The sequence below is a fragment of the Dioscorea cayenensis genome, chromosome 4 (assembly GCF_009730915.1).
Source record: "Dioscorea cayenensis subsp. rotundata cultivar TDr96_F1 chromosome 4, TDr96_F1_v2_PseudoChromosome.rev07_lg8_w22 25.fasta, whole genome shotgun sequence".
Taxonomy (NCBI): Eukaryota; Viridiplantae; Streptophyta; class Magnoliopsida; order Dioscoreales; family Dioscoreaceae; genus Dioscorea; species Dioscorea cayenensis.
The window spans coordinates 19,846,412-19,864,964 of NC_052474.1; the positions used below are offsets into that span (position 1 = coordinate 19,846,412).

Below are 18,553 nucleotides of genomic sequence, written 5' to 3' on the forward strand. Positions count from 1 at the left end.
ATTGTTGTACCATAAATATGGTGGTATAAAAAAACATCAAATTGTGTTGTTCTTCACCACTCTTTAATTCTATACTCACACCTCATTTACAAATCAAATAAAGCACTTAAAAAGATTGGGTTGCGTTGTCTCTTGTTTTTTCGCACATTAAATTCACCCTTGGGGATATTTAGTTATGGAATTATCTTAACCTTACTTTCCGTAACATCTATCATTAATAAAAATAAAATAAAATTTTAATATTAAAATATATTATTTTAATATTAAAATATATTAATTTAATTAATTAACTAAAGTTCGTCAGATATTTATTAATATCTGAGCAATTTTAACAAAAAATAGTGAAAAATAAAATATTCATGTATAAAAAAAAAGTTATTCCAAATATACCTAAAATTGGCATGAAGGTAGTGGCTAATCTGACACAATATAAAGCTGACCAGTCAATCACACTTCAGCTTCATAAATTTGTTTAAAATAAAAATAAAAAGTGAAAAACAGAAAATCAACTAGATAAAAATTCCTTAATTTTTATAATTTTAAGTATTTTTCATGCCATTCATGTAGAGAGAACCCCTCAAAGTATTTATATTAATAAGATAATATTTTTAATATTTTAGAATTATGTTGTCTAATTATATAAACTAAATAGATAAATAAATAAATACCAACATAATTAATCTAATGACAGAAATTTAAATTTTATATGTATAAAAAAATATTGAGAGAGGTCTATTTTTTATAGAATTTTCAGCATTCCACTCAAACTGATCATTTAAAACCAATGAATTAAAAACTAAAAAAATAAAAAAATAAAAAAAAAGAAATAAAATAATATTCTCAAACTTCAAATGCTCAAGCCTAACAAAATTAGTTCCTTATTTGAGACACAAACAGTCAAACACAATACATGATCTAAGTTTAACCAAACTCTTAAGAAACATAAGTACTCACTCAACCTAAAACAACACAAAGACAAAGCTCTACACTTTATCATCAACATCAACATTAACATTAACAAGATGAGATTTATTATTGTTGTTTGAGTATATATTAGCATGGTTCATCTCAATTGAATCTTCATACTTATTTGTGGCTTTCTCATCAACTTGCTCAACTTCTCCTTTGTTGTTCCTATATATGGCATATAGGATAAGTTGAATTGCTCCAAGTGCACATCCACATCCATTAGGAACCTTAACAAAGAAAAATAATAATAATAATATAATTTATTTTAAAATTAAAAGTAGTACTTACGATCCTTTGATATATTAATACTGGGTCTCTTGTTTAGAGTATTGTTAAGCTTGCACTATACTTGTGTACGTCCTTGACACACACTTTGTCATATTTCATGAAAAAATAAAATAAAAATTAGCAAAAACATTGATTACCGTAACGAATAAATCACTGCCGAGAAGTCCAAAGATGAACCAAGAAGTGCCGCACAAGAAAGTAAACAGAGAAAGAAAAAAGGGCATGAACTCCACACTCTTTGTTTTGACAACCAACCTCTGCAACCATTTCATTTGAGTAGATATTTTAGTTTTGTGATAAGTAATTTGCAAGTAAAACATCAAAATAAAACAAATTAACATATGTAATTACCATTATAGAAAGAGGTGAGCCATACATGCAGATGGAGAAAATGGTAGCAGCCATGCCACAAAAGAACCTCCGGTGTTGACCATGGAGAGCAAATATAGAAACAAGTGCTACCATAGTGAATAAAGAGATGACTAGTACTAGTAAACCAGACATACGTTTCCGAGGTTTTTTGGGAGCATAAATTATGAAGATGATAACATATATAGCTTCAATCACTGCCCCTGTACCATTGATTGTTGATACCAAAATGTTGTTTGGTGACACAAATGGCATTCCATACCTTTGGCATAGTTAAAAATCGATGTTAAATCTCCTTATCATACAACTATGAAGTGCGGAAGAAATATTATTATTATTTTTTTTATAAAAAGCTTCACATTAAGACAAACAAACAGTATTAATGAACATTATTGTGCTTTAATGTATAAGATGTGAAACTAGCAAACAGTATTGTGTTATGCTGTCCAAAAGAGTGAATAGTATTAATAAACAGTACTGTAAGCGTAAAGTTTTGAACTCTTACTCTTTTGTACATTTTGATATGAATTACTATTGAACTATCGATGATATCTCAAAAAAGAATTTATTGAACTATCGATGATATATCAAAAGAAAAAAAAAAACAGAAATTATATTCAATGTTATAATTCTAATTTAATTGATTGAATGCAATTCAATGTTTTTTTTTGGGACAATTAATGAAAGTGATGATTATTTATGTCTTAAATCAATAATAGAGTATAAAATATTAATTTTGAAAGGTTTGTTTTTGTTCCCAATTGATTGATGCCAATAATGATAACATATAATTGTACAAATTATACTACTTATAATAATATTTTTTCTTTATAATGAAATCCATAGTGATACCATTTGTTTTGTTTTTTTTTTCAAAAAGTCATTAACTCACATAAGGCTATATATAAGTTTAATTTATCATTAAATTTGGTTGTTGAACATTAAAAAAAAGCCTCTATATATGAATTCAAATTGGTCCCCAATCATTTAAAAAAAAATAACAATTAAAGAATTATTTTCAGAAACCGAAACAAATATTTAAGTAAATTAAAAACTAAAAGTGTATCCTAACTCAAAATTGCTGTGATTAAATACCAATTTTTTTGTACATAAGTTAAATATCAATGATCAATAGTCAACATTCTATTTTTTTTTTTTAATTGCAAATTGAATATTTAGATGGAGAAATAAAAAATATAAAAGATAAAAAGATAAAGAAAAAGATTAAAAAAAAGAATAAAAAGAAAAGAAAATACCATGCTGAGAGAAGGCAATTGAGAAGAGTCATGTTATAAGGCACCCCAGAGAAATCCTCAGTAGACTTCCTCTTTATGATCCTTGTAAATGTAACCCTAATAAAAATAAAATAAAATAAATTATTTCCAAAATAAATAAATAAATAAATAAATATATCATTTCAATGCTTTTAAAACCCATCAATTATAATGCAATAAAAAAAATGAAAAATATAGGAGTTTAAGTTAAAATATAAATAAATAAACTATTTTACATACACTGGTGCCAAAAAGAGGAAGAGTGCCGTTGCATTGCCTGCACAAGATCCACATAAACAAAAAGAAAAATAAAATCAAATTTTTATATATATATATATATATATATTTAAAGAATTTTTTTTTTTACTTTCTTTCAATATTAATGGACAATTAATTAACTAATTAATTAATATTATGACTTTACTTTAATTTCTAAATTTTATTATATGGGTTTTTTTTTTGTAAGAGTTCTGAAATTTCAAGTATTTTTTTTATATGATCATATTTGCATAGATATATGTTACAAGGAGGAATTAAAACAGATATATAGATTCATATAACTTAAATATAAAAATAAATAATGATTCAAATTTTATGAACCAGATCATTCAACCTTAATTTTATTCATAAAAATTAAATATTTAGCAAATATATGACTGATGGTGACTTGTCACATCATAAAAAAAATAAATAAATAAAATTATGGAGTCACGTGAATGGATAAGCAGAGGTAAGAACAACAAGCTGATGCATATGTGTTTCCAAAGCGAATTAAGCTTCATCTTTTGGAACAAAATTATATTTATTTTGTGATTTTTATAAAAGAAATTGTGAGTTAAATTTAAGTTAATATAACATGAAAGTTATATATATATATAAATAATGGAGAGAAAGAGAGAAAACTAACCAAAAATTCCAAAGATGAAATGAGCAATCTGCATCTCTTTTATCTTATCTTCTCCAACACCAACCTCTAACTACAAAACCCTAAAAGATGACAAGAAGAAGAAGAAGAAGAAGCTTCAAAACTTAGCACAATTGCTGAGCTAATCTTTTGAGGACTAGTTTCAAATTGTAAGCTCCTCTTTGGCCCCTCTTTCTTTCTATATATCTCTCCTTCATGAATTCATTATATATATATATATATACAGTAAAGAGAATGCCCATGCCTTAAAATAAGTAATAAATGCGAAGAATAAGTAATATATATATATATATATATATATATATATGTTTGTTTTCAAAACTTTTAAATTGCTAAAAAAAAAATATACAGTGTTCAGTACATGAAAAAATCGGGTTAATTTTTTAGCAGGGTACTAAACTATAGTCGTTTCATTATGGGATTGACTGATTTGAATCAGAAATGGTTCACGACTTGATTTTGTTTCTAGGGTGATTCACGAGAGATTCAGCCGATTTTTTCTGATATAAATCTGAAAATTTTTGTCGGCATATGCGTGAGTATCTTTGATGCGTCGATTAATTTCGATTTTCGGGATGTTGATAGAAATTTATAGCATCGATCATCAAAATAAAAGCAAAAAATCTATCGGTGTGCGATCTAGTGAAACAAAATTAAAATTGAGTATGCATTTTGATTCAATTAAAGTCTGACCCCGAAATGAAACAGGGCCATCGGTCATCCTTATCAATTTACGCGAAAAAAATCAGATTAGATGTAGTAATTTTTGTTTTTAATCCGTTGCTAATACACTCTAGAAAAACTAAAATATTAATTTATTTTAGAAATTTAAAACCGATTTACAACCGAATTAAATTTATTTTAAAATTTTGAAAACAAAAACTATTTAAGGAATAATGAATAATCTGATAATTTATGTAATTCATAATGTAATTAGGAATTAATTAGGACTAATCCAAGGATTATGCTTCAAAATAAAATTTCATAATGAGAAATAAAGTATTAATATTATAACAAATTGATTCTAAATAAAATTAGAAGCTATTTTTTTAAAGACAATTACTTGGAATTAAACCTTGTAAAATCTTGATAGTTAGGCTTATGTTCATTTCATTAATTTGGAAAAGATCTTGAAAGTTCATCATATTAGGTTATCCTTTGTTTGTTTATAAATTAGAAAAAGAAATTTTTTGTAAATGCTTATAATAGCCTCTCTAATAATATAGCTAGGAAGATTAATTATATTATTTAGAACCTAAATTAGAGTTGCTTCCTAGTATTTATACTTTTTATTAATCATTTTATATATATATAGTTTGATACTTGCAAGACTTGCCATCACACACTGTCTCTCAGTTTGATTATAAGTTTGCATTATTACAAATAAGAAAAATAAAACTAACTTTAATGAAAAAAACAATAATTGTACTATTATATAGGTACTCATATATGTTATTTAAAAATTGTAGTTCTATAGGTTCCCTGTAAGCCTAACATACTAGTGGACCACATCCGACTATATACATATAACAATAATTAAGCTATCTCTTTCTTTTTCTTTTTTTTTTAATATTCTTTTTAATAATAATTAAAAACTAAATACATTCACAAGCTCATAACTAATACCCAATATCAGCTCTTTTTCTAAGTTTAATCATTAATGGCCTTTAAAATGGGGCATTACTAGTTTTATTTTGTTTTATAGGGACAAAGTGAAGCCATGTTAGGGGCATGCACAAATATAGACACCTTATATTAAGAATTCAGTGCTAATAGATCAAAAGATAGTTGACAATTATTGCTAACTTGATTTTAATTATTTAAATAAAATTATATTTATTTTGACTGTGATGACATGTACACCTCAACCATGTATTGAAAGAAAATTAAACTCTTAATCTCTCATATGAGAGTCATATACTTTAACCACTTGATCATTGGGACGCTGGCATAGATTTGTTTATTTTAACCCTTTTTGATTAGTATACATGCTCACAATACCTTGACGATCTATGGTACATTGATAATCATGATAATCAAAACAAATTAAATTATCTAATATAAAATATAAAAAATATATTTATAAAATCAATGAGTGTTGGTTCAAGTGGAAAGAGGTTTAATTAATTAAAGTCGCTTAAGCAAATGTAACCTCACCATGGATTAATTTAGAGCCCACATGATCTAGGATATCAGTTTCATGTTCTATTTTGAATAAACCCAAATTAATGTAACATTTCTCTGTTCTGAAAGAGAGTAAGGCACAAACAAAGAAAGAGAGAAAAAGAGAAAGAAAGAAATAAAGAAAACAATGAGGGGAATTAAACTGGTTGGTTGCTGAAAGGAACCATGCTTACCAATCTCTCACTTTCAAAAGATTTCTTCAAGCACACGGTGCATGGTCATTCATTCTATCTTCATCTACAAGAATGAAACTAGACGTATATATATATATAGAGAGAGAGAGATAGACGTCACTCTTTAATTCATTACCTTTTTCTTTCTATTAATGATGAACTCCAATGTCCCTCCATTAATGTCCTCTCCAAAGTTTCATACATTAGAGAGAGACAGAGAGACTATTCTTTTCTTTCTCACTTTTAATCTCTTGGAGCTAGAGTTGTTAAAAAGATAATTGGTAGCATGCATGTACATATATTTGTTATAATTACTTCATTCAATCATGCAATTTAAGAGACCACTCATTCAGTCTTCTTTCTCACCTCTCGGCTTCGTTGAAAATTTAAAGTAAAGCACAACACAATTTTTTTTTTAATTTGTATATTTTACAAATAAAGTAGAATATAATACAGTTTTTTTTTTTTGAAATAAATAGATAAACCATTGTTTTATTAAAGTAATACAATAAAATTAATTAATTAAATACAACATAAATTCAGAAATTTTTTGTACCTCAAAAACTCATAGTACAAATTAAATTTTGCTAAGTTGCAACATAATTAAAAGACAAAATTATTATTATTAAAATTAAAAATAGTCAGATTATCCTTAACTTATTTGATGTCAACAAAACATAATAATAACTAGTGATGCTATTTTTAATTTTTATAGTATTGTCTATCAAATATCAAACATAGAATAGTATAACCACTTGTGTTTGTAACTCAATTATACTTGTACTTTATTATATTGCTTAAGTTGATCTCATTGACTCGATTCACAAATTAAATGGGCCCTTAAACTCTTTGGAGAGTTGTTAAAACAATAATTAAATATAAGCATGTACATTAGCTATAGTTACTTTATTCAATATATCATGCAAATGAGAGGTCATTCCTTCACTCTTCTTTCTCACCTTTAATATTTTTGGAGAGTAGTTAAAAAGATAAATATTAGCATGTACATTAGCTATAATCACTTCATTCGATCATGCAATAAAGAGACCATTAAATTCATTTACTTTTCTTAATTTCTCACCTTTAATCTCTTTGGAGAGTTGTTAAAGAGATAATTAATTCTTAGTTAGCATGCACACTACTAGCTATAGTTACTTCATTCTATCATGCAATCAAGCTCTCATGAATCACATGCAAAGCCAAAAACTTTTGAAGGTTTATTTATTGATGAGTCTGATGACTAGTTAATCTATTATTGGATCATTACTCTTTTGGGACCTCAAGAAAGAATACATTTTAACACAACTTGTCCACTTTTGACTACTTTGATTGATAAAGAATCAAGCACAGTAAGCCATATGCCTAATAAAACAAACAAATTCATTTAGTTCAGACTCTAAACTTTATATATATATATATATATATATATTCAAAGATCACGTGAAACTTTAAACTACATTAATGAGATGATGATGAGATAATATTTTGGCACTATCTAAAAAATGGAGTATTTATAATTGAAGGAAACAAAAAATTTTAAGATTTGATATATCTACTTTTATTATATATAGATATATTTTCAAAGTGAGCAATAAGTTTTGTATTTAATTTGCCGTGTGGTTAATGCAAGTAAATATTGGGTGCATGCATTAAAGTATGAGTGGTTGGGAGTAGATAGAACATTTTGCATGCATGCTAGGGTTTCATTCATGGCCCTTCGTTATTTTGCCACCATCCTCTTGAGTCTTGCTTGTTAAATGCCCCACTTGCACTTGCCCTTCAGTCAGTCATATCTAATTAATCTTCATAAAGTGTGATAAATTTTAGTGTTAATTAATAATTAATATATTTTTAATGAAGCTAGTTTAGAATGAGAATGGATAATAAAGAGGATAAAGTTTAGAGACAGGGAGTCATGGGCAATGAAAGACGTGAGACACAGGGAATGAAGTCATAGGGATGAAGCCTTTTTATATGTAGGTTTCATTCTAGAAGGTGTGTATGTGTAATCAATAAATTAAGGGAATTAATGTCTTGTACATGAGGAGAAAATGGGTGATGTACACATTTGTAAATTAGATAAATATCAAAGTTTTAAACACTGAGTATTTGTTTGAACATGTTTATGACACTAAGTGCTTAGTTTATTTTATTTTTTTTATTTTATGAATGTGGACAAGCGATGTCAAGTGCATGCACAGACTTAATTAGAGTTGATACCTCAATAAATTTGTACTATTTTTATTTTGTGTAAACTGAAATTTGAACTCACGTACTTTATCGATAAAAACATAAATATTCTATACAAAAAATCTACTGTTAATTATATATAGAGTAAGAGGTCATTGGCTTAAATTATTATTTTTTTAAGAATTTTTATTGTTAAAAAAAATTGAAATTGCTTAATTTATAAAGTTATCTTTAAAATAATTATAAATTTGTTTAGGTATTTTACGTGGAGCATTTGTTTTATAAGTTAAAATATATCTTAATCTCAATGAACCAACCAATTAAGCATGATTTACATGGAATACCAAGATACTGAAAACCTTGCACTTAAGTCGGATAAATCCATTATGCAATTGAAAAAAAATATTGAGGAATACAAAAATGCTATACCATTTAGAATATTTCAAGAACAAAAGCCACCTCTAAAAAGAGTAATAACAAGTGCTACAGTGATAACAGTTTAATGGATAAAACATGATTTTCCTATAAAAGAGTTTAAGTGTTCAACTCTCTCATGGTTAAAACTTTAATGATAAGAAAATGTGTGTTGCGGTGATTTACCCATATTATCTATAAAAAATAAAATAAATAAATCTCGAAAAAACCCATGGTCAAATGCCGTACTACTAAACTTCTATGCCCCCTATTATTCTCATGATCAAACTATATTATTAAACCATAATAATTAAAAAAAACCATTTTTTAGGCTTTAATCAAGGGCTATTATTGATTTTTTTATCCTTAATTAAAAAAAATATATTTTTCCCGTGAGAGAGATTAATATATATTTAATTTAAGACTAACTTTAAAAGTAAATATATAAGATTAATGTTTGTGATGACTACTTCCATGACTCACAGTGTATATCCTAACTAGATCCAATAGTAACAAATATTAATGTGTTTGGTTCTAATTAAATGATAAATTAAATACTCGCTAAGATGATCGATAGCACTTTGAGCATTCTTCCTCCGAAAGTAAATGCATAGCCTAAAATAGATCTTCTTCTGTCAATATCATCTGCCATATAAATTCGATCCTCTATAAACAAAAGTTGGAAGTTTTTATCAAATATCTCATTATCCACTAACCATAACTTATGCTCATTTACAAGGGCAAAAAGACACAGGACAACACCATCAATCAAATATGATATTTCGTCCATGTTTATGCACACCCTTAATATGCATTTGTCAAATTTCATATATATATATATATATATATATATATATATATTTGTTTTTTAATAAATTATGACAAATTAAACCTCCAACGTTGAATGAGTAGAGAGTTTTTTTTATAAATATATATATATTTTTTTTTTATAAATATGACAAACATAGTATAATTTGTAGTATGCACACAAAGAGGAATTGATTAGCCCTGACCTAGTAACATAAAATTTGGACTGTAAGCTTATACCTATAACTGAATATCTATTATCACACCACTGTGTTTAGAACTTCAGTTGGATTTAAAATTAAAATTCTTAAATCTTTACATTAACGCATTTCTCAGTAGAACCAATACCACTAAATATGGAGTCTATGCACCTTATTCGAATAGAAAGTTATTTTCATCTCATTTTTTTTTTCAAGTCATTCAAATGATCTTGCTTTAAACTCAACTTGAAATGACCTATAAATTGTGGTTTAATAAGCTTGGCAGTTTTTATATTCAACCTTTCAAATAACTTTTTAATAATTTTTTCTTTCGTGTAATATTTTTTTTTGCTGGTCCCAAGTCTTTAACGGCAAAAGACTTGTTTAATTTTTTTTTAATTTATCTATTTTTTTTAAAATTTTTTTGTAAATTATAACTATGTCATCAATTTTTTTTTAAAAAAAATCACTATTCACACTCTTTTTAATAGTTAATATAAGCACAGGTGTCTACATTTATTCTTTTATAAGTATATCATAAATTCATCTTTATTTTAATCAAAATAAATATAAAATTCATCAAACAGAATACAAAAACACATAAAATATATCTACTTTTAAGATCAAACACAGTCAACTGCCTTTAAATTTTAGAGAATTGTTTATCGTGCATACATCCCACTTTTCACTGTACTACTGTTCATAAACATAATAACACTATTTATCAAATAGTGATCAATCGTTAGATCAAAATTCAATGGGTGATAACAACATTTGTAGATTTTGATCCTATGAACATGCATATAGATGATCTAATCTTTTATATGTATATATATATATATATTAGAAATAAGAATACCCACTACCACCCATATACTGAAACTGAGGGGTACTGCTGTAATTTCACCATCCCAAGATGGCCTTGCATGCCATCATTTGCATACTGTTGCCACATCCTCTGTTCCTCCATCAACAGCCTTTGCTTCTTCTCCATCTCCGACATCTGCACGTACGCCGGCGCCGGAACCTCCAACGACGCCGCAAACGGATCCACCACCTCTCCGGCCCCTCCTCCTCCCGCCGGAGCCGGCAATGCAAGCAAATTAGATGACATTAATGGCAATGCAACACTACTTGCACTTCCTTGTCCTGCTCCTGAACTCACATACTTAACTTGCTGATCAGCATGCACATACATTCCATTCAACACCAATGTATCAAAACCACCGCCAAGCTCAGACCTTTGGCCTGATAAAACACTTGCTGATTGCACCAACGCCGTCTCCCAGTCCGCCGGCTCGTCTTTGAAAGCTTCCCATGCCGGTGCATCAGTTGTGGTTGTCGTTGTGCCATCATCGAACAATGCTAGTGCTAGCATGTCATGATCATGTTGTTTGTTGGCGGTACTCAGCTCGTCTGATAAATTCAATAAATCACCTTCTTCTTCTTGAGCTAATTTTATTTCATTTTTGTTTTTCTTTTCTTCTTGTATCCTCAAATTCTTCATTCTTGATAACAGCTTCGTTGGAGGTTGGAGGAGGGAGAGCTTTGATTGAGTTGGAGTAGTGATTTTGGTCCCCTTCTTCCTCCTTCTCTTCCTCCTCCTCCTCCTCCGGTGATTGTTCGGGTTCGGGGTTGAGTTTAACAGGGTTTGATCTCTCTTTTATGAACTCATCCATGACTTCAAGTTTCTTGGAGGTGATTCTTTCGATTTGAGGAAAATCAGAGGGGCGGGAGATGCCGGAGGACTTGCATGAGTTATAAAAGGCATCAAGCTCTTCGAGTTGTTTCGACAACCGAGTGAAGATGCTATGTACACGGACACACTCAGGGATTTCCATCTCCATGAATCTGTCAATGAAGATACTCATGATCTCATTCAAATCATAATAAATTTGCTGGCTCTCTTTCAGCAATGGCTGCAATGCTACACACACCACCCTGTTAAATCTCGCCGCACCTACAGTTTTAATTGACAAACATGATGATATCAAAGCAAAAAAACTAAAAATTTTAAATAACAATAAGAACACAATATATGCAAATGAATGCTGCTTGCCTGTAGGACGGCAAGCGAGAAAGCGTTCGAGGAGTTGCTGAAGGTGTTGGATTTTGATGAATATTTGAGATGTTTTCATCTCTCGAACGGGGGTAACCCGGGAAGTGGTGGTGGTGGCAGCAGCAGCAGCGGCGGCAGTGTCATTATCATCATCATCATTAAGATTCAAACTAGCACGGCTGCTTCGTCTTTGGCGACGGCCATGCATACGGAACTCAAGCCTCTCATCCAAGTAACGGGCATAAGTCCGAACAAAAGCCGAGAAGTCCCAGGCGGCGGCGGAGCGAGAGGTGTCACGGAAGTCAGACATGTTGAGCATGCGAGTGCCGCGGCGAGTGGCGAAGAAGATCTCTTGCTCATAAAGCAGGATCACCGTCGGAGAGTAGACGGTGAATGAGGATGAGGGATTTGAGGGCGACGGTCCAGCTGCGAGTCTTGCTGAGACGGCGGGAGAGGGTGGAAACGCAGGAGTGGACGTAGGCGCGGGAGTAGCAGGTGAGGCTGAGGATTTCACGGATGTGGCGTTCTTCGGCGGGGTATTCGTCGTGACGGGTGGCTTTGACGATGGCGACGTCGAGGTCGGAGATGGTGGTGCTGTTGCTGACTTTGGCGATGCTGATGCTGGTTTGGTCTTTGACGGCGCCAATGGCGCGCCGGAGAGTGCTTGGAGCCATGAATTAATGTGGTGTATTATATATGAATATTATTGATTATTCATAGCATTGAGAGAGAAAAAGAGATGATGATGATGATGATGATGATGATTGTAGTTCTCTATTTCTCTCTGATTTTCTTTGTGGTTGTGAAAATGGGGATATGAATGGATGAACAATAATAGTATGCAGAGAAGGGCGGGAAAGTAGGAGATGACTTGGTGGATACTGGGTTGACAGTTGGCAGGAGAATGAATGTTTGGGTTCATTTGGATTCTGACCTGGTCTTGCTCTGGATCAGTTTTTCTTTTTTTTGACAAATATTTGGACCTGGTTTGAGCTGGGCAGAGAGAATGGTATCTATGACTAAAGAAAAAAGATATTTTTTTTTTCTTTCTTTTTTTTTTTATATAAAGTGCTATAATTGGAAGAACAATAGGTTATAAATTTTACATAGCCTTCGAGTAAAACTCAGAAAGATGAAAAAAGGATAAAGGGTCACTGCTATAAGCTGAACATTCAAATTAAAATATAAGCTGGAACACAATGAGTAGGATCACTTGTAAGCTTTCCCTGAATCTCAGAAATTGATGCAGCGAATGATGTCTGTGTTTTGATGAATGGGTTGACTGATGATTGAGTTAAACAGGCCCTGAAAAAGAGATAACTAAGTTCAGGTATGCTCGCAGATGTTGTAAGAAACCGGAAGCCATGAGTATCCATCCATCCATCAACACTGGGAGTAAGGATGGGCTTCCTCCATCAGAGATGCAGATGCAAAACCACAAAGGTGAAAAATAGAAAGATTGGATCCTTTGAAAAGAGTCTCAGCACGGATGTTAAGTCGGAATAAATAATCCCACGATTAAGAACCAGGCAAAGCTCACACTGCTCAGTCACACAGATTTTCTCCATTATATTTATAATGTAAGTTGTCACCTGTCGGGATAACGGTTACTGCAGCTTGGATCAGAATAGAAGAAAGATTTCTTGGAATCATTTCCACCTGCACCAGACGTTGAACAAACATTTGCACCATATTCTGTTTGCCAGACCGGATCCTTTAAAAATTCGTGAAACAATGCCTCAAACTGTTGGTTGTCATCTTCCCCAAAGGCATTTATCTGAAAAAGACCAATTTCAGAAACAAATGACCACCAGAGAACCAAATGATCAAAACTGAAACAAGAATGGCAGGATGTAAGATACGACATTAGGAAAATTGCATACCTCCACATTCAGGGTGTATTGATTGTGATTAGTATTAGGGCACTGACAAGGATCGGTTATTGCTGCAGCTGGAGGGGGAGTATCATCAACTGCTAAAGCTGAAACACCATGGCCATTCGAATTTTGAAAGATGGCCAAATTCTCAAATGGATCATGTACATACAGTTCAGAAGGATCAATATCCATAAGAAATTCTTCCGTGTTGAAATATGTGCCATAGTTCGGTTCATTAGGTTCAGCCGGTGGAGGGAGATCATATAATCCATCATATATCCCTCCAAGGTGCGTGCCAGCTGCGCTGGTCTGACAATGCAAAACATGTGAACCTGGAGCCTATAGGGTTGCAATAGAAGTATCAGTTATCACTCAAATAACATAATTTCCAGTAGAGAAGGATAAAGTTGAGATTTAGCCCATACCTCGCCTAGAATATCTCCAAGATTATCGGGAGAGTATCGAAGAGCTTCTATGAGCTCAGTCCACAACTCCTCCTCACCATCAGGTAATGAAGATACCTCACCAGTTCCAATAACCGCATGTGCCTCACCAGTTCCAGAAACCGCGTGTGCATCACCAATTCCAGAATCCACGGGCACTGGAGGGCCAGGTTCCAACATTGTAGCCTGATCATCATGCGGGTCCTGAGCAGACACCATACAAGACACAGAACCACTGTAATCATTACCAGTATCATCATCTTCCCATTCCTCCTCATTAAATGGGGCACCATGATGCTCCCCATTCTTCGGGCCTCGCCCACTTTTTTGGAATAATTTGCAGAGAACAAGCTTATCCTACAATAGGAGATAGAAAGTGTTCAAACATAGTGCACAATAATCAATGATGTTGTAAGAAAGAATAATTCTATACACAATTGTATATTGAAATATTACGGGTTATTTGAACTGTTTCTTGAGTTGATTTTTCAGTATGATAATGATATATACTAACCAGGCCAGTCAATTCAATAATAAAGCTCAAGTGTTGTTTTATATATATAAAAGGGTGTTATATGAATAGTAAATCAGACAACGTTATAGGAACTTTTTATTTCAAATGTGCAAAATACATAAAACCAGCTAATTTAATGGAGGAGAAATATAAGATTTGGAAATGTACTGACTATAGTAGGTAAAGGAAAAAAATCACAACCCCACAAGCACTACGCAGATGGAGTGATGTTCCATCAACAATGGAATAGATGAAGAATATAAATCAAATAACGATGAAAGTACTTTTAATGTATAAAAATAATCCAGTAGAACCACAATCACCTGTCTATTAAAATGAGAGATTTTCAAGTGTAACCCATTACAAGGAAGAAAAATACCATATAAAGCTCAAAAGGAACATTGACCTGGACACTTGAGGACTAAAACGGTTCAGATAATAAAAAGTCATTTCTTCAGTTTCCAAAGTGACTGATTGCTAGTAAAGATACAAGCTCCTCAATAAATAAAAAGAAAAACAAATAAAAAAAGGGAACAACGTCACATTGTAGAATCTACAAGAAAATTCAGTAAAGATTGAATAATCACATTTCAGACGTTTCATAAAATCCACAAGTACATATAGCATCTAATACTCCACATTTTAACAAAGTAAAAGCATCATTTAGGTCCATCAAAAGTATCACCCCCAAATAAATAAATAGAAAAAAAATAAACAGAAGGAACAAAATCATTACCTGGAGGTTTCCAGTATCAGTCAAATCCTTGTCCTTGAGCCTATATTCATAAATAACCCAATCAGTTCTAGACCCTCCAGGTGCCTTCCCTTCATGGAAAACCAAAGTCTTTCTCATTCCAACGGTATCAGATTTATTAACTATGGCCTTATCCCTTCCTGTGGTCTTCCAATATCCCAAATCAGTAGCTCTCTTTGTCCTAGAACCTGTAGCATATTTCAGATCTCGAGGGCAAAAGAAATACCACTCAAGGTCTTTGCTTTTCAAGAAAGATTTAGCTGCACCAAGAGAAAAAGAGAGACCTAACATGAAATTTGAAGTCTTAAAAAGTAATAAGAAAAAAATATATTATTGTCACAGTAATTGTATCTTGGAAGTAACATATCACAGGCATGGAATAAAACAAGAAAAGAAATTGAGAAATCCATAAACAAATAAGGTTGTACAAAAAATTTTTACCAAATGAAATAAAAAATAAGAAACTAGTGCACCAGAGAAATTATCCAAATATGACTAATGAAACAAATGACCATAATATGAACAAAACATTCAAAAAGACAAATGATTTGCTGGTAAAAGGTTTAAATACAATGAAAAGAACTTGAGAAAAGAAAAGCACCTGGAAGATCCCAAGGGGGAAACTTATACAGATCAATCTCAGCTATGATCTTACATGGAAGTGCCTTCTGCATGATCTTCCCTTTCAAGTAGAAGCAAACCAACTCAGCATCAGTCGGGTGGAAACGGAAGCCCGGCGCAAGAGAGGTATTAGCCATCATAATAAAAGAACCTCCTCAAATATAATGCTCAAGAAAAATCAAAACGTCAATGTCACACTGATCGCAAAACAGCTAATTATATACTTGGAGTTAGATCTTATTATCCCAGAATGCTGTTGATAATAACTGGAAAACTTTTCAAGTATCTGAAGTTCAAAGATATGTCAAGTCCAATGCTGAAACAAGGTCCGAAATGACCACAGCAACCAACTGCAGTGAATGAAACAAAAGTCGGAATGGAAACACCAAGGGCAGCCCTTTCTGATGACAACAAACATTTGAAGCACAAGCAGAATCCTGCATTTTACAAATAAAACATTACACTGGTGTTCAAGTGTAATTTAGAGAAAGAAAGCTATAAGACTCAGGAAATACATCAATATGAACACAGCAACATGACAACCCACTAGATAAAATGATGGAGGATCGATTAAAAAACAGCAAACACCACAACCTGGCAATTAAAACAATCATGGGAATGACGCCTTTGAGCCAATACCACAAAGATAAATCAAGACAAACTACACATATCCACTGATTCCGACACATTATTGTGCTATTATATGATAAAACTTTAAACTATAAGATGTACCATACAGAGAAATCCAGACATAAATAGAAATCAGTAAATCTTACATTTTATACCACTATTCATGACCAACAAACCCCAAACTTTCATCATCACTCACCTAGACCAAAACAAACCACAGATTTACTTACTTGCACATATACATATACTCCTTATAATTAACAAGCCCCAACCTTTAGGGAAAGCACAACCTTTTCATACATTCACCGAAAACAGAAGTAAGGAGATAAACTAGGAAATCCACTAACCTCTATAAATGATCAAAACCAAAGTAAATAAACAAAAATAAAACCTTAAAAGCACTTTAAACATATATTATCATTACTCTTAACACTCTCCAATCCAAACAGATCCAAAAAGACACTCAAACCCCCAAATAAGAAGCTCACAACGAGAAAAGAAAATAAAGAAAACTGAGATGGCCTCAGATCAACAGCACGTCCCATGATAGTACTACCAACAAAAAGCCAAAATATATTTTTTTAAAAAAACAAAAAACAAAAAGCCAAAATATGATCCACGTTTCACAACCACGAACTCAGACACAATCTCGCTTCCAATTAACACTAAACAGAAGTCCTCAGCCAATCAACATCAATCCACAAACCAGATACCTAAATAACCCATCCAAAGCCTCAACGCGTTATCAACCAACAAGATGACCAAGCAAATCCGAGATAAAACACCAAGGAAACCCCAATCAAACCACAAATACCAACAGAATAAGCATTAAAACACGATAAACCCTAAATCCCAACAATCAAACCCTAGATCGCCGCAAGAATTCATCAAACAACACAAACAGAAGAACAAACATAAAAAAAAACAAGGATCAAAGGCGAGAAATGGCAAGGAATTGAGAGAGCTTACGCTGGTGAGGGAGCGAGGAGCTCGTGAGAAAGAGGAAAAAAAGGAGAATGGCGGCCCGGTGTCTCCAATTCGATCAAAGAGGAAGAAGGGAGTAGGGAATCGATGGTGTTTATATCGCGAGTCGAGGAGTGAAGTGGACGCGTTTCCCGCTTCCACCTCCGTTTAGCTTCACTTGCACTCCTCTTACTCTCATTGGTCCACTGATTTATTTCTATTTTTAAAATGATTTTATGCTTCTTTACATATATATATATATATATATAGGTTTAATTACTGTATAGGTCGCTCGTAATTGTGTGCCCTGATTTGCCTTTTTAGTCCTTCTGATTATTTAAAAATATAATTAAGTCTACGTATTTAGTCGAGTTGAGTCATTCTCAATCGGGTGGTATAGATGGTCGAGTGTAAATTCTGATGAGCAATTATGCACTCAAAAATATTAGCGATGAATTGTAGAGCAACTCACTCATTAAATATGAGGAACTTTAGTGTCACCAAAAAGTATTAAAGGATGTAAAAAGGCAGAGAAATACACAATTATAGGGACTTGTACGATGATTAAACCATATATATATATATATATATATATATTATATTTATATCAAGTTTTATTTATTTATTTTGATTCATTAATATGGATATAGACAATACATTATTATTTATTTGGTCAAAATATCAAAATAGTCCATCTATTTTATTTTTTCCGCCCTTTTAGTTCTTTTAATATAAAATCTGCCTTTTTGGTCCGCGTATTTTCACATTTTTGTCTTTTTGATCCATCTAATTGACGGATCTGCCCTTTTGATCCTTCCGGTTTATGAATTAGAAAGACCAAAAAGGATGAAAAATGTGTAAATACAAGGACCAAAAGGACGGATTTTACAACTAAAGGA

At 31.7% G+C, this 18,553-nt stretch overlaps 3 protein-coding genes across 3 annotated transcripts; all 3 read right to left on the bottom strand.

Annotated features, from left to right (window-relative positions):
- Positions 1–852: 852 nt before the first annotated feature.
- On the bottom strand, positions 853–4,053 carry LOC120258151 (bidirectional sugar transporter SWEET1-like). Its single transcript, XM_039265503.1, has 6 exons — positions 3,808–4,053; positions 3,141–3,177; positions 2,883–2,978; positions 1,609–1,888; positions 1,395–1,514; positions 853–1,196 (listed from the first exon to the last, which is right to left on the bottom strand). The coding sequence occupies exons 1-6, from the start codon at positions 3,839–3,841 to the stop codon at positions 984–986; spliced, it is 780 nt and encodes a 259-aa protein (XP_039121437.1). The 5' UTR covers positions 3,842–4,053; the 3' UTR covers positions 853–983.
- Positions 4,054–10,655: 6,602 nt separating this feature from the next.
- Positions 10,656–12,526, bottom strand: LOC120258753 (putative clathrin assembly protein At1g03050). The gene is given in 4 exon segments (XM_039266189.1): positions 10,656–11,279; positions 11,281–11,753; positions 11,853–12,213; positions 12,215–12,526. Coding segments are annotated over 4 exon segments (1,770 nt in total).
- A 403-nt stretch (positions 12,527–12,929) lies between these two features.
- On the bottom strand, positions 12,930–17,772 carry LOC120258928 (putative NAC domain-containing protein 94). The gene is made up of 6 exons (XM_039266408.1): positions 17,661–17,772; positions 16,042–16,498; positions 15,423–15,700; positions 14,155–14,529; positions 13,736–14,068; positions 12,930–13,629 (listed from the first exon to the last, which is right to left on the bottom strand). The coding sequence occupies exons 2-6, from the start codon at positions 16,199–16,201 to the stop codon at positions 13,441–13,443; spliced, it is 1,335 nt and encodes a 444-aa protein (XP_039122342.1). The 5' UTR covers positions 16,202–16,498; positions 17,661–17,772; the 3' UTR covers positions 12,930–13,440.
- Positions 17,773–18,553: the final 781 nt, after the last annotated feature.